We start from the raw sequence: 24,368 nt of genomic DNA on the forward strand, positions 1-24,368 counted from the left end.
TGGTGCATTCAGTTTATAGGGTAGTGTGGTGATTAAGTCTGCTATATTTTGAGAAAAAAAACTGACAGAGACCCATCTGAGTAGGGTGTTATTTCTATAGTCTCAGCTATTGCAGTAGAATCCTTTCCACCATAGTTATTAGAGATGCATGAACAGCTCTCTCCACCCTCTTTTATAGACTGTCTTACACAAATGCAAAGTGGAAGGCCTACAGGGGCAAATCTCTGAGAACTCAGTAAAGGAAACAAGAGGACAAGGTAGAAGGTGACTTCAGATTCATTAAAACTTTGTGTTAGGGACTGTAAACACTGACTGCTTGCTCTTCCAGAGGACATCTTCAATTCCCAGCACTTACATGGTGGCTCACAACCATTTGTAACTGCAATTCCAGAATCTGATGCCCTTTTCTGGCCTCTGTGGGCACCAGATATGTATATGGTACACAGACATACATGCAGGCAAAATATCCATATACATAACAGTTTCAAAAATTAAATTAAGTTGAGCGGTAGTGGCTCATGTCTTTAATCCCAGTCCTCGGGAAGCAGAGGCAAGTGGATTGTTATAAACTCGAGGCCAACCTGATGTACAGAGTGAGTACCAAGACAGCCAAGGCTATACAGAGAAACCCTGTCTGAAAAAAGAAAAAAGAAAGTGTTTTTTTTTTTGTTTGTTTTTTAAAAAAAAAAAACTGGGTGTGGTGGCACACACCTTTACTCCCAGCAGAGGCAGGTAGATCTACATGAGTTTGAGGCCAGCCTGGTCTACAAAGCAAGTTCCAGGTCAGCCGGAGCTACATAGAGAAACCCTGTCTCGGAAAACAAAACAAAAACTTTGCTTTTAAGTTTATATATACACTGCTTATAAACAAGTGAAAATAGTACTTTCATTTGCCATCTAGGACTTAGGAGAGTTGATTTGTTGATAGTAGTTTTTTTTTTAATCCCTAGCCAGACTTTCTTTTAATTTTAACTTTTAATCCCTTTTAATACTGACTACACATTCAAAACTGCATTCTTCCCTTTAGAGCAGTGGTTCTCAACCTTCCTAATACTGCAATCCTTTAATACAGTTCCTCATGCTGTGGTGATCCCTCAACCATAAAATTATTTCATTGCTACTTCATAACTAATTTTGTTACAGTTATGACTTGTAATATAAATACCTGAAATATGACCCCTGTGGAGGTGGTGACCCACAGGTTGAAAACCACTGCTTTAGAGGTTTGATGGCTGTGATTATCTTGTTTGCTGTAGTGCATGCAATGGCTAACTTCCTCACTACTGGAAAGAATGTGCTTTCTGGCATTCCCTTGACTGGTGTGCTTTTGACCTCCGTGCATGAGAGTGGTGCACTTGGAGCTCCTGGGTTCAGTGCAGGTGTCAAGCCAGCACTACAGCACTGGGAGAGCCTTGTCAGCAGCTTGGCAGGTCTATTTAGCTGCCTTCACAGCACTGGTGTTGCTCAGCAGTGGCAATTTTCTCTACATGAGTGTTCTTTTTAACTTTCCCAGTATGGTCATGGTAGGTTAAGTTGCTGCATTTACCCAAAGGAATTAGTGTAAGCCTGAGCTTAATCACCTTATCTCAAAAATAACTCAGTTTAATATGCTGTTTGTTTATTCTTATTCTTTTTATCAGATCTTTTGCCTGGGTAAAAAGGCACCAAAAGATAAATTGCTGGAATGTAGTTTCTTTAACCTAGATAGAATAAACGCAATAAATCAGCCCAGTATAGTCTCCTCAGTAATTGGGTCACTGTATGTTCACCTGTCTCACTTGTGAATTCATATCAGGCCACAGTGTGGTACATATGTACATTTGGTGCAGTTGAAGGAGAGCTCTAGGTTAAATAGACATCTCCTTTGAATTTTGTAGTGCTTAATTCACATATTCCTGGTCTTCACAAGGACTATTAGCCTATTTGCCTTCTGATAAAAAAGTTTGTTTGATGATATAAACAAATGTGTGTGATGACTTTGGGCCACATTGACCCTTTTCTTTCCATAATTACATGTGAGCAAAATCTAAATTCTAGTTTTCTGAGGAGAACATTTGCACAGTGTGGGTTTGGAACACAGAATCCTGATGCTTGAAATTATGTTAAAGGCCAAGTGGTCAAGCATTTGAGTTCGCCTAACCTGTCTGTTTTCTTCCAGAGACAGATGACTACGCTGAGATTATCGATGAGGAAGACACATACACCATGCCCTCAAGTGAGTAGGCTGCTTCTCACAAAAGCTTTAGAAGAGCACATCTGTCATCTGAGCACCTAACAGAAATGTTCTTTCAGCTTTTGGGTAGAAGTCTGTATACCTCCCTTAAAGTCAAAAGCCTGAAATGCAGTTGCCAGAAATAATTTCTTTCAATTAATTGTAGAATTTTCGTGACCTCATTTTTTTGGTTCTATGATAATGTAGCCTTCACTGATTATTTTGCATCTATAGAAAATGAGTATTATTTCGAGTTCAGATGTGCATATGCTCAGACTGAGTGGTGTTACTTTTAAGTTCAAAAGTGTATTCGCATACATTGTGTGGCTTGCTTTTCTCCTTGAATTATCCTCATTGCCATTCACTAGTGGAGACTAGCCTTCCATCTAAGCAGCACACTGGAAAGAGCTTGCACAAAACTGGACAGCACAACACAGAACCCTTTATGGCCTATTCCAGCTTGGAAAAGTCAGCATACTCTTCTTTCCCAGTGGCTATGCACTTTATTGGTAGAAGAAAATCTACATGTCCCAGACCCTGCTTGGGAGTCTGTTGTCCTCATATCTTGAATTAGATAAGTCCTTAAATTTTCACTTTGGTGTAAAAATCAATCAGTTAGTTAATTAAAGGCCACATCTAGGCCTTAAAAATTAACTTGGAGTCCAAATTACCTGATTTCATGTATTTAAAAAAAAACCTACTTTTTTTGAAATTCTGTACTTTTCTTGTTGAATATTTTTAAAGTGTTCTCCTGTGGATTTTCTGTATGCATTAGCGAGACATTACCAAAACAAAGAGAAAACAGGCCTCTGAGGCTTGTACTTCTCTGTGCATGTCCACCTGTCTTTCAAGAGTCCCTTTAACATCTGTACAGAAACTGAGATGAATACATAGGTTTGGGTTGCCAGTAGCAACTTGGAAAATCAGTTCAACTTGGGTTTGCTATTTTGACTAGCCTTTAGTCATTTCAGAGAATCCACATTTGTGTTTTGTTACTTATAATAGACTAGGAAATGCAAATATCTTTTATCCAGAATTTATGAAATACCTATTTAAATGTCTTTGAGTTAACGCGAAGATGTTTAGTTGTTATATGTGTTTCGTTCCTTTTTTATTCATCTGTGCTTAAAATAATTAAGTAAATTCTATTGAAATGTATTCTCCAAGTTTGTTGTTGTTAACCTAATTGCTACTAGCGATTTCTAAGCAAGGTCTTCCACTTTTTTTTTCTCCTCTCTTAATTGCAATACAGAAAGCTATGGAATAGATGAAGGTAACAGGATCCTTTGACATAACTGCATTTGCTTGCAATTGCCACCATGGAGTGATATGGGTGTTTCAGTTTTAGTTAATATGTTTTCAAACTTGTCATTGGTTTACTCATACTGTTAAATCGATGGAATTATTAGCTAAATCGATTTTAAAGAGGAAGAAAAACAGCTGTCTAAAACTTGTGCGATCTATTGGATTTAGTTGTCTGACACAGGAGTCTGTTAACTCTTTATCTGTTGTGTGGCTCATGCCACAATTGGAACACATGTAGGGTGGCATGGGGTGATTCTCATGCTTGAAGTGACCCAAGACTGAATTGCTAATCTACCTGAGTTTGGTTTTTCTGTGTTCCTAGCAGATATTTTATTTCCATGTGCCTCAGCAGTCTGCTAAATAACTCGCTATAACTCATCATTTGGGAACACATACTCTCAAACATTTGTGCTGGTATATTCAAGTCAAAGTCATCTAATTTTGAAATTAATTTCTAGAAACTGCCTCTTTAAACTCTTTTAGCTCCATAAATAATCTAGAGATAGGATTATAATGAAGTGGAAAACTCTTAAACTTTTAAAATATAGTTTACTCCTAACAGTTTAATGTTGCTTCCATACTTACAAATTTCAGTTATTTAAAAAATAATTGCTTTAAATAATTTTTATAGTCTTCATATATTAATATCTAAACCAGTAGTGATTATTAATTAAGCATATAATTAAGTATTTAGAGCCATTATTTAGAAAATTATATGATACCAAATAAATCAGATTCCTAAGCACATTATGGACTTAAAAAAAACTACATTCAGCCAAACTCATTGTTTGGTAGTTCTGCTAATACCATAACTGATTGATTGCTGATAGTCTTTAAGATAATGTTTAAGAGAGTTCCACTCTTTCAAACATTTTTATGTTGATATGCTGCAAATGAAAATGTATTCATGAATGATAATTAGACAAATGTATCATGCTATACCAACATTTGGAATTCTGTGCCTGTTTATATGTGTGTGGGTTGTGTTTTTCAGCCAGGGATTATGAGATTCAGAGAGAAAGAATAGAACTTGGACGCTGTATTGGAGAAGGTCAGTTTGGAGATGTACATCAAGGCGTGTACCTGAGCCCAGTAAGTCCTTTTGACTATCAGAAATCAAGACTGATTTTTTGATTGTTTAAGTGTATAAGGCTAGTGTTTACAAAATTGCGCAACAACTTACCACAGTCAGTTTTAAAACTCTTTGTTCACTTAAAAAACAGCCTGGTCTACAAGAGCTAGTTCCAGGACAGGCTCCAAAACCACAGAGAAACCCTGTCTCGAAAAACCAAAAAAAAAAAAAAAAAAAACTTGGTACCCATCAGCAGTTATAGTTCACGCTACACATCCCTCCCTAGCCTCTGGCAGCTTTCTGGCAGCCACTTGTTCCCTTTCTGCCTCTCGGGTGCCTCTCAGTTTCCCTGTTGAGGGAACTATTTCATATAAATGGAATCATACAGTATGCCTGCTTCTTCCTCTTTGTTGCCTTATAATATATATTCCTTTGCATAGATGAGTCGCCTTTTAATTATCCTTTTTTAAAATAATTTATGTGTATGAGTGTTTTCCCCTCATGTATATATGTGCATCATGTACTTTACTGGTGTCTAAGGAGGTCAAAAGAGGATGTTGAATCCCCTAGAACTGGAATTACAAACAGTTGTGAGCTGCCTTGTGGGAGCTGGAAATTGAAGTTGGATCCTCTGGGAAAGTAGCAAGGGTTATTAGCCAGTGAGCCATCCCTCCAGGTCCCATTCATTTATCTATTTTCCACTTACTGAACATCTAGGTTGTTTCTTCTGTTTGGTTATTAAATGCTGCTATGAACAATAATATGTGGAGCTTCCTCATATAGTAATTATGTTTAACTTTTTATCTACCAGTTTTCCAAAGCACTCTTTATTTTACATACCTCCTAGTCAATATCTCCATAACTTCACTAGTGTCCCTCATACTTCTCTTTTTCTTTCTAGATTGATGATTTTTAAATTATGTTTCAGAAATTCAGTATATACTTCTTAAAGAAACTTTTTCTTTTCTCTTTCTTTTTTTTTTTTTTTTGGTTTTTCAAGGCAGAATTTTGCTGCGTAAGCTGTCCTAGCACTTACTTTGTATACCAGGCTGGCCTTGAACTCACAGAGATCTGCCTGCCTCTCTACCTCTTAAGCTCTTAAGTGCTTGGATTAAAAATGTTTGCCACCATTCACCTGTGAAGAAACTTGTAAAACCAGTGTTTATAGATGCACAGAGACGGCTGTGATAATGTCATGACAACACTACAGGAAATTGACTGTTGTACTATCCTTGTATCCTTGGTATAGAAACTTGAGAGATGCTTTTTTTTTTTTTTTTTTTTTTTTTTTTTTTTTTTTTTTTTTTTTTTTTTTTTTNAGACAGGGTTTCTCTGTGGCTTTGGAGCCTGTCCTGGAACTAGCTCTGTAGACTAGGCTGGTCTCGAAATCACAGAGATCCGCCTGCCTCTGCCTCCCCAGTGCTGGGATTAAAGGCGTGCGCCACCATCTCCCGGCGAGATGCTTTTTTTTTTTCATAGAGCCTCCATAACTGCCCTTTTAAATATCCCTTACCCAGATATAAGGGAATGCTTCTTTCTTGTCCCATCATGTAGTTGGGTGTTCTGCTTCTGATGCCTTTCCTGTGTTCTTAAGATGGATTACAGGATACATTGTTTACAGTTCTAGTTGGCAGTATAAACCTGGGAGAGCTGGTCTTAAAATGAGGCAGACTAAAGTTTCATGCAGTGGCCCATTTTATTCAGAGCATCAAACAATTTATATTCTGAAGGTTAAGCAGAATCACACAAATAAGGTGTTCAGTCCCGAGGATAAGCCACATGTGTCAAAAACATGTTTTTCCATAGAGGTACATAATACCAACAGCTGACTGTGATTTGAAGACATGAAGGTTATAAAACTTGTCTTTTTTTCTTAGAGTTTTCTCACAAGCACCCAGAATTTTCACATAGCTCTATTCTTGTACTGTGTTCCATCACTTTATTATACATTTATCTATTTTCTTTTTTTCGTTTCAAAAAACCTATATCTGTATATATTTTCATTGTCTTAACTCCACCTTTTGAGGATAAAATACAGCAAAAGGAAGCCTGGGTCTTAATTGGATAGAAGACCTAAGCTTAGACATGGCTCTGCCTGTCTGAGGTGATAGGAAACGAGACTCATGAATTTCTGTTACCAAATCAGGTAGTCTGCCTTTTCCTTTTACAGCTGCTGATGAGTAGATTTCCAGACTTGTTACTCACCTGGCACACACCACAGAATTGGTGAATTCCCTTCTTGTCGTCTGCCACACCCCCTTTTTTCCTTTCTGTACTGTCAGAGTTTGGATCTAGTGACTTGTACATGTTAGGGAAATGCTATATTCCTGAGCTACATCCCCAGCCATCATTTTGTTTTTAAAAATAAATCTATCTTAGAGCCGGGCAATGGTGGCACACTCCTTTAATTCCCAGCACTTTAGAGGCAGGCAGGAGGTCTCTGTGAGTTTGAAGCCAGCTGGTCTACAGTGGAGAAAGTAAAGGCTGGTTATTCTAAGGCCAAAAGACAGTAAATATTCTCAGTTCTCACTTCTTTGTGGAAGTCTTCAGGGTGAGGCCCACACATTAGAAAGGGCAGCCTTCAATGTTAACTCACTGGTGGAAGAGGTGTGGAGGCACACACCTGACATCCTAGCACTTAGGAAACAGCGCAGGAGGATTGTGAGATCAAGGCAGCCTTTTTACATAACAAAATGAAACTTGGTCTGTCTATCTCTCTTTCTCTCTCTCTTTAAGCAACCAAAAAATTAAACTTATTCAAAACAACCTCACAAAAACATTCAGAAAAATATTGTCTCACATCTAATTCCCTCATGATCTATTCAAAAGGTAACATAAAATTCACCCTCACCAAGTGCTGTCTAAAGCTGTGCTTACATCCTGCCACCTTAAAAATAATCTTGTGCCTTCTGGTGGACTCAGAAAGGAAGTGGCTCCTCTCTGTGAGTCTAGGTTCCCAGGGAAAGTAAGGCCAAAAGGTGCTAGTCGAAGGTTAGCATGTCAGTGTCATAAAGTTGTAAGGCACAAGGTAAATTAGCTAAGTGTTTGAAAATAGTGAACAGAGGGTATCCCTCTAGACAGAGTTTTCCCATCCAGGCAGTCTCTTCTCAACCACAAGAAAGTCTTACTTTTAATTTTAAATGCTTGATTGATAGCTTATTACTAACTAGCTCTTACAACATAAATTAACCCATTTCTATTAATCTATGTATTGCCACATGGCTCGTTGTTTTACCTGTTCTCCAACATATCTTGCTCCCTTTGTGTCTCCTGGCAACTTCTCTGACTCTTCCCTTTTCCCCATCATTCTCAGTTTGACTCTTCCCTCCCAACTTTATCCTGTTCAGTTACTGGCTAGTCAGCTTCTTCATTAAACCAATCACAGTGACAAATCTTCACAGTGTACAAAAGGATTATTCCACAGCATTTCCCCCCTTTTGTCTAGTTAAGAAGGAAGGTTTTAACTTTAACATAGTAAGATTATATACAACAAAAGCAGTTATCAACTAAGAAGTACAGTTATAATATCCAGTCTATTTTGATTTATCAAAATTAGAGAAAATATTATCTATCTTATTTTGTTGCATCTTAAGTTTTATACTTAATTTGCTGTCTATCATTACTAAGGAAAACAAAGTTTAACTATTTAGTCTTTTTTATTAATTAATTTATTTATTAAAGATTTCTGTCTCTTCCCCTTAGTCTGCAACTCCATCAAAGACACCAGAAGGATGAAATGTTACCTAATGATAAGGGACATCATGCTGCCTAGACAGTCACCCAAAGTTCCTCTGCTACATCAGGGCATCCAGCTCTGGCCTATTGGCCTAGCATAGCTCACAGTCTTTCCTGTAAAGCAGGGAATTTTGAAGAACTGTCTTTCCTTGTCTTTTTTTGTTTTTTTGAGATGGGCTTCTTTGTGTAGCTTTGTAGCCTGTCCTGGAGCTCACTCTGTAGATCAGGCTGGGCTAGAACTCACAGTGATCCACCTACCTCTGCCTCCTGACTGTTGGGATTAAAGGTGTATACCATCAACACCCGGCATGTCCTTCCTTATCTTGGCAAAGTTCATCTTGCTGGGCCAGTTTGAACAGTAACTGTCAGCAATTAAGGCGAGGATAATTTCTTTACCCATATAGCTAGCTTTTACCATAAAGGAAACAAACTCCATACAGAGTTTCTTTGATGCCCATTATCTTCTCTGAAGTAGATTGGTGTTTCGAAAAGCAAGCATATCTCACTGTCATGAAAAGTCTTCGATTATTAAACATATTAAATGCTGTATTTAGTAATTCTTTGAAGTGTTTGAAGACCATCTATCTAAATATATCTGTGTAACCTTGAAAACATATCCAATGTGACTATAATTTTGACTATTATAGATGACTAGTAATCTGTATTTCTTAATTATTATATTTTTGAATGAGCTGCATAAACAATGACTTAAACAAGAGTAGAAATGTACATATAGTATAACAAAATTAACTTTAAATTTGTATTAATAAGCCAAAATCCTAACCGTTGTATAATATTTAAGACTAATAGTTCTAAATGTGGTACATTTACACAATGGAATACTATACAGCAGAAAAAAATGACAGCTTGAATTTTGTGGGAAAATGGATGAAGCTAGAAAACATTATTTTGAGTGAGATAACCCAGACACAGAAAGATAATTATCATATGTGCTCACTCATAGGTGGTTTTTAAACATAAAGCAAAGAAAGCCAGCCTACAAACCACAATCCCAGAGAACTTAGACAACAATGAGGACACTAAGAGAGATTTACATAGACCTAATCTACATGGGAAGTAGAAAGTAGAAAAAGACAAAATCTCCTGAGTAAATTGGGAGTATGGGGACCTTGAGGGAGGGTTCAATGGGGGAGGTGAGCAGAGAGAAATGTAGAGCTCAATAAATATCAATAAAAAATTGAAAAAATAATAGTTCTTTTTTGGATTAAAGTAGATTCAGTAGTCTACCCTTTTATCCTATCATTTCTATATCCCCCTTTTCTTTTGCGAAAAAGATCCTAGAACCTAACTTCCCTTGTTTAACTTTTTTCCTGACCATTACCAATAACAACTTGTAACCAACCTCCCTTACATAATAAGCATCTATAACACATCTTTTGGGAATGTGGGTATCGTTTTCTAGGCTACTTTCTCTTATTTGGGGGCACTGGCATCTTAGCAGATTCCTGAGAAAATTCAGAATAATGGTTAAGTCTTGGCTAGAATAGTTTGTGAGGCTGTACCATCTCAGGCAGAAGCCTTCAAGCTTATATAGATGCATAACTCCAAGAAAACTGCAACAGAGGCATTTTCAGATGCTGGATCACCTGGCTCATCCATTTTCATTGGTGCTTGGTCCCCTTGTTCTTAAAATACATAAAACTTATGTGGTGTGCAAAAGTCAGTTAAAGAGGATTTTTCTGTTTTATGTTTGAGCAGGTAAAATATGCGTTATGTGTCTTGTAGTTCTTGCAGGTCTTTTTTTGTTTTTTAAGTGTCTGTAGCCAAGATTTCAGGGAGTCTTCTGCAATCAGACCTGATTTTCTTTAACTCAGAATGAATCCACAGCTTCTCCTTTCCTGTGGAAATAAAAGTATAATCTTTCTTCCAAAGCAGCGTATCTTTTGACTTTGATTTTGAAGTCAAAACATTTTTTAAATATATAGGTTGATTTAATCTAGCACTTTTCATAATCCAGTGTGTTTTAACAGTTATCGTTCATTTGTTAGCATTCAGAAAATTCAATGACAACACATCGATATACAGAATCCAAACTCTATGTATTTCCCATCTTTATGACTTCATTCATTCATTCATTCATTCATTTAGTACACAATGTTCTGTCTGTGTGTATGCCTGAAGGCCAGAAGAGGGCACCAGATCTTATTACAGATGGTTGTGAGCCACCATGTGGTTGCTGGGAATTGAACTCAGGACCTTTGGAAGAGCAGGCAATGCTCTTAACCACTAATCCATCTCTCCAGCCCGTTTTTATTCCTTTTTAAAGAACTTTATTATTTTTAAACACTTTTCTATTATTGTCTGTATCTACTCTTTTTCTCCCAAGCTTATGTATATTTTTAAACACTCTATAATCTGTTTAGAGTTTTTCTTTCTTTTTTTCATTTGAATCTCTCTTTATTGAGTATCTGTAATATTTTTTTCTGACCACATGAGCCTTTAAAATGTTAAGTGGTGTCTCTGCTTTGGCAGCTGACTCTGCCGCGCTTGATTCCCTGACAGCCTAGCTTCATGGCAGAGGTACCAGCACAAGAGCCACATTTACTGCCACAATTCTGGGGAGCTTTTGGGTCTATGCTGCCACTGAGTAGTATTCCACCTGCTGCTTATAAATCCCATTTAAGTGTTTGGTAGTAAAACCTCTTTTAAAGAACCACCTAGCACTGAGTCAGGACGCAGTCTCTTAAAGGAGCTGTGCCTCTGATTGCCACTAGCAAACAGCCTACTCAAGAAAAAGCAGTTACCAAGAAGCCGAGTTTGATTCTGTTTGTGTGTGTGTGTGTGTGTGTGTGTGTGTGTGTGTGTGTGTGTGTTTAGAATCCTTTTTTAAGCTTTGTCAGGTCTTATGTGGAAATTCCAGTCCCACATTGAAACATCATTTGTAGAATTTCTGTTCAACCAGCAGCTTCCAAATAAATACACTGAGGCTTATATTATCAATGTCTGACTGATAGCTCAGGCGTATTCCTAACAGCTCCTACAACTTAAATTAACCCATTTCTGTTCATCTATATATTGTCACATGGTTTACGGCTTTACCTGTCCTTCAGCATGTCCCAACACTGAAAAGGCATGAAGCTATCTTTTTCCTCAACTCTCTTAAATCCAGTTCTTGCTGCTTGTAACTGATACTTTTGGTGACTATGAGTTACCCTGAATCACTTTTTAAGTAGCTGTCCTTCTACCAGCATGGGCTTGGCACCCACTATGCCTTCTAGCAGCTGTTGACTCATGTTCAGCACACAGGACCTGGGTCCGAGTAGTCCATTCTCAAGAAGAAAATAGCAGTAGTCCAATGGGAAACCTACAGAGATCACAGAAATACTCAAGAGCTGACCAAGGAAACCAAACACAGACCACATAGAGGAGATCAGATAGCACAGTTCTCTTCACACCTAGCCATTTTTAGGAAGCAAGAGGCTGTGGACGGATTCAAAGAAGGATTCACAGCAGCACTATATCATGGCCTCTGCCTGGGTTATTAATCTACATTTCATAGGATGATGACAGGAGTTAGGCAGTAGAGACAGTGAGACCGAGGTGACTTGGCATTTGTAAAGTCCTGTTTACTCCACTTTTATTTCCTCTTCTTTTTTCTGCTTTGCTTAATGACAGAAAGTGAGGCCTATTACATATAGTAAGGTAAATAAATGGTTTTATCAAATACAATATCTGTCCATGCTCGTCCATACCGTGTCCTTGGTTCGCTCAAAACAACAGACCATTTCTTCCCTTCTTTTTTCTCTTAAGCTTTTTCCTTTGAACTTATTGAAGACAAACTTTGGATTCTAGAGCTACACATTTTCTTGGATTTTCTCCTGTTCTGTAGGTCATGCCTTCCTAGTCTCCTTTACCATTATTTCTTCTTTCTCTGACTTTCCCATTGCTGTAGAGGTGCAACGCACAATCCTGACCTGCTGTCTCTTCTAGCAATGTATAGTCTCAAGGACTTGGACTGTCCCTAAAGCCTTTTGTATCTCAACAACATCACAGCTTATCTCTTTTTTTTTTAAATTTTTATTTATTATGTATACAATATTCTGTCTGTGTGTATGCCAGCAGGCCAGAAGAGGGCACCAGACCCCATTACAGATGGTTGTGAGCCACCATGTGGTTGCTGGGAATTGAACTCAGGACCTCTGGAAGAACAGGCAATGCTCTTAACCTCTGAGCCATCTCTACAGCCCCCACAGCTTATCTCTTTTAGAAACCATTAACTTCTGATTTTTCCTTCCACATTATTAGTTTCTCTGGTCAAAACCTGAATTCACTCTTTCCTGTCACTACAAGGGCCACTTTTGCCCAACTTTGAGGGAAAAAATCCAAATGCCCAGTCCTCCTCCCACCTCCACTGCTGCCCACTGTCCATTCCACCAATAGCCTTTCACATCACTCTCCATGCCTCACCTCACCTTCTGTATCATCTCTCAGCAGCAGATGGAGCCAGAGTGCCCCTTCCAAACCCAAATGATCAGAACCACAGGTTCAGTTATGCACGGTGGCTCCTGCTTACACTCTGGGCACTGGAGAAGCTGCTGCAAGAGTGCTACTCATTTGAGGCTCACTCTCCTATCCCACCCCTCCGTCTAGGTCCCTGTCTGTGTTTCTACACTCACACACACTCTGCTGCTGAAGCCTTTGGTACACTGCCCCTATCCCCAATTCCCTTGAACTGCATGTTCACCATTCCTTTAATAACATGTAACTTCCCCTCGGTATGACTAGCTCCATCTTCTCAGGATCTTTGTCTTCCTTTCATCTGTTTAGTGAAGTGTTCCTCGTACAGCTGCCACCACTTTGTCCCCCACGTCCTGCCTGATCTATTCCTTTCTGCTAAAATGCATTTCTAACACGTTGTGAAATGACTGACTTTATCTTTGGTGTTTCACACTGGAATGCCAGCTGACCCAAAGCAGGGACCCTTGCATCTGTTTTTCAGTGGTACATACATAAGTGACTTACCTGTGGCATTTCACATGCATGTCCATTTTACTCTGGATTTTTTTTTTTTCAGTTAAAAATACAGAATATTTTTAACTCTCTCATTTTATAGTTCCAGTTCTTTCTGATCATAAATCCACAGCTACAAAGCAAACAGGGGTGTGTGTGTGTGTGTGTGTGTGTGTGTGTGTGTGTGTGTGTGTATGTTGACTAATAGAGTACTTTTTGCATGTATGTATGATTCTATAATTTCCCTGACACAGGAGAATCCAGCTTTGGCTGTTGCAATCAAAACATGTAAAAACTGTACTTCGGACAGCGTGAGAGAGAAGTTCCTTCAAGAAGCCTGTAAGTTCTTTGAAACTTTTGTGCAACTCCTTCTGACTTTTTTCCTGAATCCAGCTGTCTTTGCAAGAAAGTTGCTTTCACTTTATAAGGCATCATTACTCACCTTGCTGATTAATGTCCAGATTTATCAAGTTTCCACAGGCAGACATATTTACATGTAGAGGAAGGTGGTACATGCTTTTTATTTGCTTCCTGTAGCATTTAGCATCTTGGAGCTGGAGTTGGTGCTTGCGCATAAATCACTCTAGCCCAGATCTTGCCAGGCACCATGAGTACAGAGGTAACCAAGACAACACAGTTCTGTACTGATAGAGCCCATAAGCTATAGATGAGTCAGGATCATGACTAGCTTCCTGCCCTACAGAGTCAGACCGAAACCCCAAGAGAGGCTTCCTGTGACAGCCTCCTGAGTGACTTTATAAAGAAATGATTCTCCCTACCACCCTCAGCCCTCTGGCCTAGGTGTGTTACATCCCAGTTGTAAGGCTGTCTCAGATGAGCTGTGCATTATGGGCCTTCTCTCCTGAAAGAACAGTGGTGGGAAGTAGGATCTTATCTAGCATGTCCATATCAAGCACACTGATGTTCATTCTCTTCTCTTAGGGTTTCTGCATCTTATCCTTTAAGTCCCTGCCTCCTGCCCGCTACTGTCACCCATAGGACCACATTCTGCTCCTCAGAGTTCATGATTAAATATACATACAATGATCACATGTGCTTATTATCTGTCTCTCCCTCTAGACTTTAAACTCTGTGGGGGAAAGGGCCATATACTCATCACTCTGCACAGGGACCATTGTAGGACTTGGCCTGGGGAAGGCAATCAGCACAGGACAGAACTTCAGTGATGGTCAGTACACAAACATTGGATGGATCTCTTCCACTTTACATTTCATGCCACCTGGCCATCTAGTCAGTCACCACAGAGTAATTCACACTGTAATGTCTGTTAACTGTATCTTTAGACATATTCTTCAATCCCTGATTTGAGAATAAAAAGGGACCTGGCCAATGGCTTTTATCTCATGTACCTAAGCCACAGAATGACAGACCAGCTAGTCTTCAGACCTAGCTTCCTGCCTGCCTTACCTTGGAGAGGGTTTTATGCATTGTCTCTTTTTCACAAGTGCATATATCTAAGCAGGTGATGTGCTGTGATTTTGGAGAATACCACTGCAGAACTCAGTTGTATATTTCTATAGAAATAGCCAGGTTAGATTAAGACTTTCTGTTGACAAGGTTGCTCACTACTTCCTTGGGGACTGTGACAGGTGCAGTGTAGATGCCTCTCCCAGGCTATAACAGGATATTAGTAAGATGGGCGAGATGGCCCAGAATTGAAGAATATGTCTAGGCCATCTCACCAACTTTGGTTGTGAGCCAGATAGTAAAGATTTCAACGTTGATGACAATGTAGCTTCCATCTCAACTCTTCAGCTCTATTACTGTACTACAGAAACACAGATACATAAAGGACTGCACAGAAAGGCAAGGTTGCAATGAGTTTACTTGACAAGTAGGTGGCAGCCCTTAGTTCTTCATCTACTGCAAGATAGATAAATGAGAGGCTAAACTTAACCTGGGATTTCTAGTGCAGTGTGACAGTCCGTATGACTTCAAGACCCTCCTCACCTCCTCATTCTGTGCTCTGTATTATCTGCACTAATTATTTCAAATGAAATAAAAATAATGAAAACTATGTGTAATGATTATGTAAACCAGAGGTTACAGCAAATAACCCTGGGTTCCTGGAGATTATCACAAGATAACAGAGTGATTAAGCAGTGACTTGAATTTAACAATACAGAATTTAATGATATATTTTGGGTTTCTATTCTCCAAAGAAACAAGCAGGAGCTGGAGAGATGGCTCAGCAGTTAAGTACATGTTCTTATAAAGGGCTTGGATTTAGTTTCCAACACTGACTTCAGGTGGTTTACAATTACCTGTAAATCCAGCTCCAGAGAATCTGACTTCCTCTTCTGGCCTTAATGGGTAGCTGCACTCACATGTGCATGCTCACTCAGAGATGGATACTTTTGATGTTACAGTATTTCCTTGCTTGACATCCTTTTGTTTTATTTTTTGTTTTGTTTTTTTAGCAGTCTAAAGTCTTATGTTTCTATGGCCACTGAACTGGTTGCCTTTAACTACTTGGACTTTTAGGTTCTGTAACTCTTAAGGTTAGCTTTTGTTAGGATGCTAGATAGCTGTAAAAATTTTGAATGGTTATGTGCCATACATATGTGTATGCAGTACATTCTGGGTCTCCTTGGACTCAATCAGGTGGTCAAGCCCGATGACTTCTGTGGACATCACTTGGCATGGGTCCCTCCTGACAAAAGTACTGGGCCACAATAGAACATGAAAGCCAGATACCATCTAGTGTTTCTCTTTCACACAGTTCCTCACTGCTATGTGGGAATGGTCCTCTTTAGGAACCTGAGATCATCCATTTATATATATCTGGCAAACAAGACCATAGTGGTAGGTGCTAGAGCTATTTATGTTCAAGATTTAGAAGTCCCTGTGGTTGCCTTTTGGGTATAACTCTTGAACTCCCCTTTTTACCTTATTTTCTCCCCAGAATGGGTTTTATCTTTTGCCCTGATAGTGCCATGTGCCTTTTTTTCCTGCCAACTTTCACTCAAATACAACCAAGATTGACCTGTGACATTGAGCACAAAGTTTTTAACAATTCAGCCTTGTGTGTAAAGTGAGGTAATGTAAAGAACCTGAAAAGGCTTCAGGAGATTAACTGAAGACCACTTTCCCCCAGTAACAATGCGTCAGTTCGACCATCCTCACATCGTGAAGCTGATTGGAGTCATTACAGAGAACCCCGTCTGGATAATCATGGAGTTGTGCACGCTTGGAGAGGTACCAAGATCCCAGACTGTCTAGCCATGGTGGCAGCAGCCTTGTACCTGCTGTGTGATATCCCTCACCTGCATAACACAAATACACAGGTTACATTGTTGAGGATTATGTGTGCTTTTTATTCAGAAGCTGTGGTATAAATGTCTTCTTCATTGAACTGGGCCTGGTGGAACACATCTGTAGTCACCTCTTCTTGTCAGTTTGGAGAGGGTTGGTTCCTTTACCCTAGAAATTTGAAGCCTTCTGGACAATATAGGCCCCATCTTTAGCATAAAATGAGATAAAATCTTAGCCATTGCATTCCCAGACAGTTCCCTCAGCAGTTTCTTTCCCATCTAGGTGTGTTATTGGAACAGATGACAGCAGATAATCAGGTAGTTTTTCTAAAGAACTAGCTTCGTGACTTGAGGGTGAAAGAAACAGTGCTAAATCTAAACACCTTCTTAATCCTTTTGAGAATTCACTTCAAGTCTTTCAGACTAATCAATTACTTGGTTTCTTTGACACCTGTAAGTAACAAACAATGAGTAATAGAGAATCATTGGCCCTGTTTGATATTCTCCAAAAACTTGGAAAGTAATCAGTCATCACCTCCACCTAGAAAAAGGTGTGATAGAAGCTTGCTAGAAAAGCAGATCTTCAGATGCTGTGCTCCACTCAGATTGCTGAGTCTGACTCTGTTTTGTTTTTCTGTTTTGTTTTGTTTTTTAATTATTTTGTTGGTTGGTTTGGTTTTGTTTTTCAGGACAAGGTTTCTTTGTGGAGCCCTGGCTGTCCTGGAACTTGTTTTGTAGACCAGGCTGGCCTCGAACTCACAATGATCTGTCTGCCTCTGCCTCCTAAACGCTGAGATTAAAGGCATGTGCCACTGCCACCTTCCTGAGTCAAACTAACTCTCTCTCTCTCTCTCTCTCTCTCTCTCTCTCTCTCTCTCTCTTTCTCTCCCCTCTTTCCCTCCCTCTTTCAAGATTGATTTATTTATTATGTATACAATGTTCTGCCAATATACCTAAAGAGGTCACTAGATCTCATTATAGATGGTTGTGAGCTGTCATGTGGTTGCTGGGAATTGAATTCAAGGCCTCTGGAAGAGCAGCCAGTGTTTTTAACCTCTGAACCATCTGTCCAGCCCCTGAGTCAAACTCTTAACTGAGCAGGGAGGTAACTAGCATTCATTTCACATCATCCTCTTCCCTTCTCTCTGCCCTTTCAAATCAAATGGAGGGTCATGGATGGGTTTAGTTTTTCTTTTTTTCCCCTTTCCCTCACTTTTGCTTTTGAGGAGTTTGCTAAATGCTGGTGCTAAATGCTTCCCTTTTATTTACTTTTTTTTTTTAAGAAATTTGGATGTTGATAAAATTTTTTTTGTAATATAATTTTTTTTATTGAAAAAAAATTTCAGCCTCCTCCCCGCCTCCCATTTCTCTCCCCGTCTCTCTTTTCCCTCCCTCTTCTCCCCCTCCCCTCACTCCTCTCCTTCTCCTTCTCCAGTCTGAAGAGCAGTCAGGGTTCCCTGCCCTGTGGAAAGTCCAAAGTCCTCCCCCCTCCATCCTGGTCTAGGAAGGTGAACATCCAAACTGGCTAGGCTCCCACAAAGCCAGAACATGAAGTAGGATCAAAACCCAGTGCCATTGTCCTTGGCTTCTCGGCAGCCCTCATTGTCCGCCATATTCAGAGAGTCCGGTTTTATCCCATGCTTTTTCAGTCACAGTCCAGCTGGCCTTGGTGAGCTCACAATAGATCAGCCCCACTGTCTCCGTGGGTGGGTGCACCCCTAGTGGTCCTGACTTCTTTGCTCATATTATCCCTCCTACTGCTCCTCATTGGGACATTGGGAGCTCAGTCCGGTGCTCCAGTGTGGGTCTCTGTCTCTATCTCCATCCATCACCAGATGAAGGTTCTATGGTGATATGCAAGATATTCATCAGTATGGCTATAGGATAGGGTCATTTCAGGTTTCCTGTCCTTAGCTGCCCCAGGAACTAACTGGGGACATCGCCCTGGGCACCTGGGAGCCCCTCTAGGTCCAAGTCTCTTGCCAACCCTAAGATGGCTCCCTTAATTAAGATATGTGCTTCCCTGCTCCCCTATCCAACCTTCCTTTATCCCAATCATCCCGTTTCCCCAAGTTGTTGATAAAATTTTGTATTAGTGTCTAGCTGAATGAATGGTGTGATAAGATTGGTAAGCCCAGTGGGAGAAAAATCCAGTGTGTCTCCATTGTAGGTATCAAAACCATGGGCGAGGAAAGAAAATGTACTCCTCCTGTCTTACCCTAAAACACTCCCTGAAACTCAGCAAGATGCAGTGGGGTAGATGGATGTTCTGTGATTGCAATAGTGACTGTTCTCTGCCTATTACTGTTTAGCAATACTTCATAGCTCACTTTTTTTTCCCTTCAGGCCCATCTTTTACATGTTTTAGAAATTTGTCTGTACTCATAAAGATTCTAAATTTTAAAGGGATTTCAAATGAAAAATAGTGTTTTATCTTTATCAAAGAAGAACTAAAATATAATACAATTTAAAATCCATTTAGAAAGGTGGGCATGTTGTTACATGCCTTTACTCTGACTCAGGTGGCAGAGGCAGGAGGATCTTTGTGAGTTTAAGGCCAACCAGGTCTACACATAGAATTCCAGGCCTGCCAGGATTACATAGCATCTTTCCCATCTAGGTGTGTTAATGAGACTGTGTTTCATTAAAACAAAAAGTCATTTGGGGACCTTCACAGTGTTGTCTATCTTTTGTGTTCTTAATATCTATTCTATATTTCTAATTACTTCTCTTTTGTCTTGACCATTGTTTCAAAAGCTGAGGTCATTTTTGCAAGTAAGGAAATACAGCTTGGATCTGGCATCTTTGATCCTATATGCCTATCAGCTTAGTACGGCACTTGCATATCTGGAGAGCAAAAGATTTGTTCACAGGTAAGACATTCATGAAGCTGCTGCACTGCCTACTGATTGGGGTGAGCAGTTCTAGAGTGTATTCACTTTTCTTATCCCTGACAGAAATAGCTTCAAGAAGGATTTATTTTGGTTCAAGTGGATCCTGGCCATTGTTGTGTGGAAGGAATCGCAGTAGAAGCCACTCTGTCTGTAGTGTCAGGAACTAACCTAGAACCAGCTGACCAAGGTCTGCGGCAGTGATCTGCCAGTTAGTTCCACAAACTCCCAAAGCAGTGCCACCATCAGCTGGGAACCAGGTGTTCAAACATTGTGGCGAACTCCCTGACCAGCAGGAAAGAACAGCCACCAGACGAGGATTCTTCCCAAATCACGCCTTATTGGAGCCTCTTGGTTATAGGGAGAGCAGAAAGCAAGGGGCCCCGAGCTCTGAGCTGCAGCTGCTTATATAGGGAGTCTGCCTAGCAACCTTTGATACTTCAACTGCTTCTCTGGAGACCCACCGGTGGGAAAGAAAACAAACATCCTTGTCAATTACAGACCACAAGGAAGTTCCCCTGCCGGTCAGGGGGAGTGTGGGCAGCTAGATCACAACAACTCACCCTGTTCTCTGGTGGAAGAACTGCAACCTTTATTATGGAAACGAATCGTGCCTGAATTGGCGTATGTGCGCCTGCCGATGCTCCTGGCCACGGAATTGGCCCTAAGCACATATGCGAGAGGCACAGTTCCACTGCATTGCCTAATATGGAGTTATTTATCAAGCGAGGCTGGGGCCAAATGCCATCTTGTAATGGCGGCCACTCGAATCAGCTCCCAGCAAAACATATCTGCCAGGGGGCCATTTCAGTAACAAACAGTTAACAGTGAGAAACAAAGAAGGAACTTACTTTGCACTCTGTACAAGATGCTTGTGTATCATTTGAACCTAGTGTTCAGTCATTAGAAAGTCATGGTGTTGCTGGTTGATGGTAGTGCACGCCTTTAATCCCAGGGCTTGGGAGGCAAAAGCAGGCAAATCTCTATGAATTTGAGGCCAGCCTGGTCTACACAGCTAGTTTAGGTCAGCCAGAGCTACACAAAGGCTACACAAGATTATCTCAAAAAAACAAACAAAACGGAAGAAAAGAAAAAAAGTCATGATGTTGAGCCAGCTATGGTGTGGCACACCTTTAATCTGAATAACTTGGGAGGCAGAAGCAGGCAGATCTCTGTGAGTTCCAGGCCAGCCTGATCTACAGAATAAAACTATATTGGGGTTGAGTGAAGGAGTCACGGTTTATTATCTCCTTTCAGAGGGAAGGACCATGGCTTGTTAGCAGAAAGAAGATTTTCATAGACCAGTCATGGTGGTGCACACCATTAATTCTAGCACCTGAGAGGCTGATACATGGATTTGAGGCCAGGCTAGGCTGCAGTGAGAATGTCTCAGTGTACCCCTGCGAGTGCTCACTGTTTCTCCTTTCTTGTATGATGCTTTCAAGATATATGTTCATTCTCCAAACATAATCCACAGCCTGAACTTACAGAACAGAAAATATGTGGAAGTAGCACCAAAGCAAACCTGAGACTGCAGAATATTTACATGTTGTGAGTGGCACTTGTCATTCTTCAGAATGTTACTTAGAATTTGCAGCTTTGGGTTGGAATACAAGTGAAAGTTTCTATAATGTGTTTCTTAAGGATCACAGTAGAGTTACTGTTTTGATGTCCAATATTATAGCAGACTGAATCATAAAAGTTGTACAGAACAAGTGCTTACGGGGAATTCTGTTTATGAAGATCTCCTTTTATGCTGACTGTGTATCCACTGCTTGTCAGTATAATGTCATTACTGTGTGAGTTTATCAAGGCGATAAGTGTTTTCAGTGTATGAGAAAGTATTTTGCCATTATTCGTAAGGATCATCAACTCATTCTTGTAAATATCCTCTAGAGGAATACATATGAAGTGAAACGATCTATGTATCTCTTCAACTTGTGTATAAGCTGTCCTTCAAAATACCTGCCTATATATCTGTATGTAATAATCATAAGTTGATGAGATTTTGTTGTTGTTGTGCTTACTGTCCCCAATTTTCCTTTATCAGGGACATTGCTGCTCGGAATGTTCTGGTGTCCTCAAATGATTGTGTAAAATTAGGAGACTTTGGATTATCCCGATATATGGAAGATAGTACTTACTATAAAGGTGAGAATCTAGGGCAACAGCTGGGAAATAGGCTATGAATCTGTGTTATTTGAGTTTTGTTACGGGGAGTGTTGGTTTTTTTGACAGGGTCTCATTATTGTAATCTGGACTGGTCTCAAACTCCTTGCCCTTCAGTCTACCAAATGGTAGAATAGGTATACACAAACACATCAAGATTTTAATGCACAGTGTGCCACAATGTGTTTTCCTCAAGTCCAAGGCCAGTTTAGTAGAGGAAGGATGGCCTTGTCAGACAGTGGTGCTTGGACAATCTTAACCCAGACCTCACTTCAAAATAACTCAGAACAGCCTATGGCTTAGTTATAAGGCATGTAACTATAAATTTTAGAAGAAATAACATAGTAACCCTTTAAGATCTGGAATTAAGCAGAGGTTTGTACACATGCTACCAATGATTTTAAAGTCGTTTGGGGGCATGTACAAGGCAGTAAAACCTTTGTGCTTTCCTGGGCTGTACATTTCCATCCAAAGTCATTCTGAGCCAGAGGAGTTGGTTAGGAGGTAGAGCATAGCTCCGGCTTCTGTTAGTAGCGGAACCCCAGTCAGTGGGTTTCAGCCCTGTTTATAAAGAATAGAACCCCTGAGCATGATACATTTTAGGATTTAAGGTTTAGTCTCTACGTGATGTGTTTATGTCTTTTCTGGGAGCAAGTTCTGTATCTGGGCCAGCTTAGAACATAACTTGCCGGCAGAAATGGAATGTATGTTCTTACATGGCGCATTTGTAGAGCAAGGGTCCCAACTACAGGTGCATGTGCTCCAGTATAATACGAAGCCCTGTGTAATGTGCTGTATGTTGTTACCACCACTCACAGATTCTTCCTGAAATGAAGAGGGGAAAGGCATCCAAGTTTTCTGTCCCTACCCCAAGCTAGCCACTTCTCAACTCTCAAAGCACCAAGTAAATGTGTCATTCTTCTAAAGAAGTGGATGCCTGTGTGTCAGAGCTGATGCTTTTTATTGTGATGCTAAAAATCTTGGCTAATTTTCTTAGGTACTCAAGCAGCTAACAAAGAAAATTCATTTTCTAAAATTAATCTTCTAGCGTCCAAAGGAAAATTGCCTATTAAGTGGATGGCTCCAGAGTCAATCAATTTTCGACGTTTTACCTCAGCTAGTGACGTGTGGATGTTTGGTGAGTATTTTAAAAAAAAAAAACTTTGCTATATTATACAAAATAAAGCTAGCATCATCTCTTAAGATGAGCATCTCTTGTTAGATACTGCTCCAATGTCCTCTGTGACCAGTGTAGTCTCTCATTGGTGCTCCTGCTGTCCTCTGCCTTCCCCAGAAGGGACAGCTGCCTGTGTTCTGCTTACTGTTCTCTCATACTCTTCTACTGTCCCCAACTTGTAGGTTGTTCTGGCTCTGGGAGAAACTGCTGGCCCAGAACATCTGTACTTCTTTCTCTTGTTCTGAAACTGCCTGTCTCCAGGCTTGGGAGCTGGCACTTCATCTCCTCTGACTTGGCATTCAAACATACCCCTCCCTGCTTACTCTGTGGCCTATATTATGTTGAAAGTGTGATCTGCTTATACACTTTCTGTGATTGTAAACTGACTGACTCTTTTTACTATCTCCAGAACTATCTTTCCTGAAGTTGGTCTTTCTGCTTAGGATGCCTGATTCTTACACTCTCTTCTCTAGCTGGACCCCATCTAATTTAAAATGTCCCCCTTTTCAGGAAACTTAACAAAGCAGGTGTCTCTCTGTACTCTGCTTTTCCTTTTGTCATTGATACTCATCTGTGGCTCTTGTGGGTAGTCTTGAGAAATTATCTCTATAAAGTTTGAAACTGCTCTGGAAGAGAAATACAATTAAGTTTATTTAACTTCTATAAGTAAAATTAACTTCATAGATATCAAATAAGCATTTTTACTTTAGCTTCTGCCTAAATGCTGTTTATTTTAATCCATTTAGTTCTTTGGCAGGGTTAGCAAGGCTCTGGGTCCATTCAGTGCAGGTGCAAGTTGGATTTGGCTGTCCAAACCACAAGGCAAGATTGCTCATCTTCTCAGAGGACCCTGTGCTTCCTATTCTAAATGCCCAATTCTGCACATTGTAGCATTTTTGGAATATCTTGAGATTTTAGAGTTGGTATTTATCAGGACAGTTTTTAATGCAGCTGTACTTTTTGTCTTCATGTGAACTTTGTCAGTTTGAGTTGTATTGTTACTTTCCGTGTATGATCATTTTAAAAGAGTTCTTTAGGTAAGAATAAAATCTAAATAGTAAGAAAAGATTATTACATAGCTACAGTGGCAGTATTTTCCCATTTCGTCATATAAAATAGTAGTGTTTACTATTTGTAATAATCAGTGGCACCATAGATTGGATTTTTTGTTGTTTTTTGTTTGTTTGGTTGGTTTATATTTTCAAGTTTTGTTTTCCCTGGCTATCCTGGAACTTGATGATAATACTGTCCTGGTTCCCAGTGAGGAACAGCTCTGTAGCACATGTTATTTTTGTCAGGGACTCTTTAGAACTTTAGTTCTGTGAACTAAATTTGGGGTCCATTTCAGAATCTGGTTCCAATGAACACATAATGTCACTTGCCTCCATAGAGTCCAACTTCACTCTGCCAGTCTATACTTTCTTCCTAGGGCATCATTTGTAAACATGTGCTTAAGAATAGAAGTAAAAGAACTGTAACTTCCCTAGGTGAGACACAGGGAAGGCTCCTTAGAACTGGCCTATCCAGAAGGTACAAGAACTCAGAAGGGCTAGAATACAGA

At 39.9% G+C, this 24,368-nt stretch overlaps 1 protein-coding gene across 4 annotated transcripts in view; it reads left to right on the forward strand.

The window, feature by feature from the left end:
• Window positions 1-24,368, forward strand: part of Ptk2 (protein tyrosine kinase 2) — a 194,201-nt gene that overhangs the window by 122,814 nt on the left and 47,019 nt on the right. For all 4 annotated transcript variants that reach the window (XM_050144978.1, XM_050144974.1, XM_050144975.1 and 1 more), the window contains 7 exons: window positions 2,159-2,215; window positions 4,512-4,609; window positions 13,550-13,634; window positions 16,414-16,514; window positions 19,328-19,443; window positions 21,512-21,612; window positions 22,679-22,768. In XM_050144978.1, coding sequence (XP_050000935.1) covers window positions 2,159-2,215; window positions 4,512-4,609; window positions 13,550-13,634; window positions 16,414-16,514; window positions 19,328-19,443; window positions 21,512-21,612; window positions 22,679-22,768 — 648 coding nt within the window. The remainder of the gene's footprint in view (window positions 1-2,158; window positions 2,216-4,511; window positions 4,610-13,549; window positions 13,635-16,413; window positions 16,515-19,327; window positions 19,444-21,511; window positions 21,613-22,678; window positions 22,769-24,368) is intronic.

This window comes from Alexandromys fortis, unplaced genomic scaffold, assembly GCF_014885135.2.
Source record: "Alexandromys fortis isolate MF-2015 unplaced genomic scaffold, M_Fortis_MF-2015_v1.1 scaffold_2_1_26212458, whole genome shotgun sequence".
Classification (NCBI taxonomy): Eukaryota; Metazoa; Chordata; class Mammalia; order Rodentia; family Cricetidae; genus Alexandromys; species Alexandromys fortis.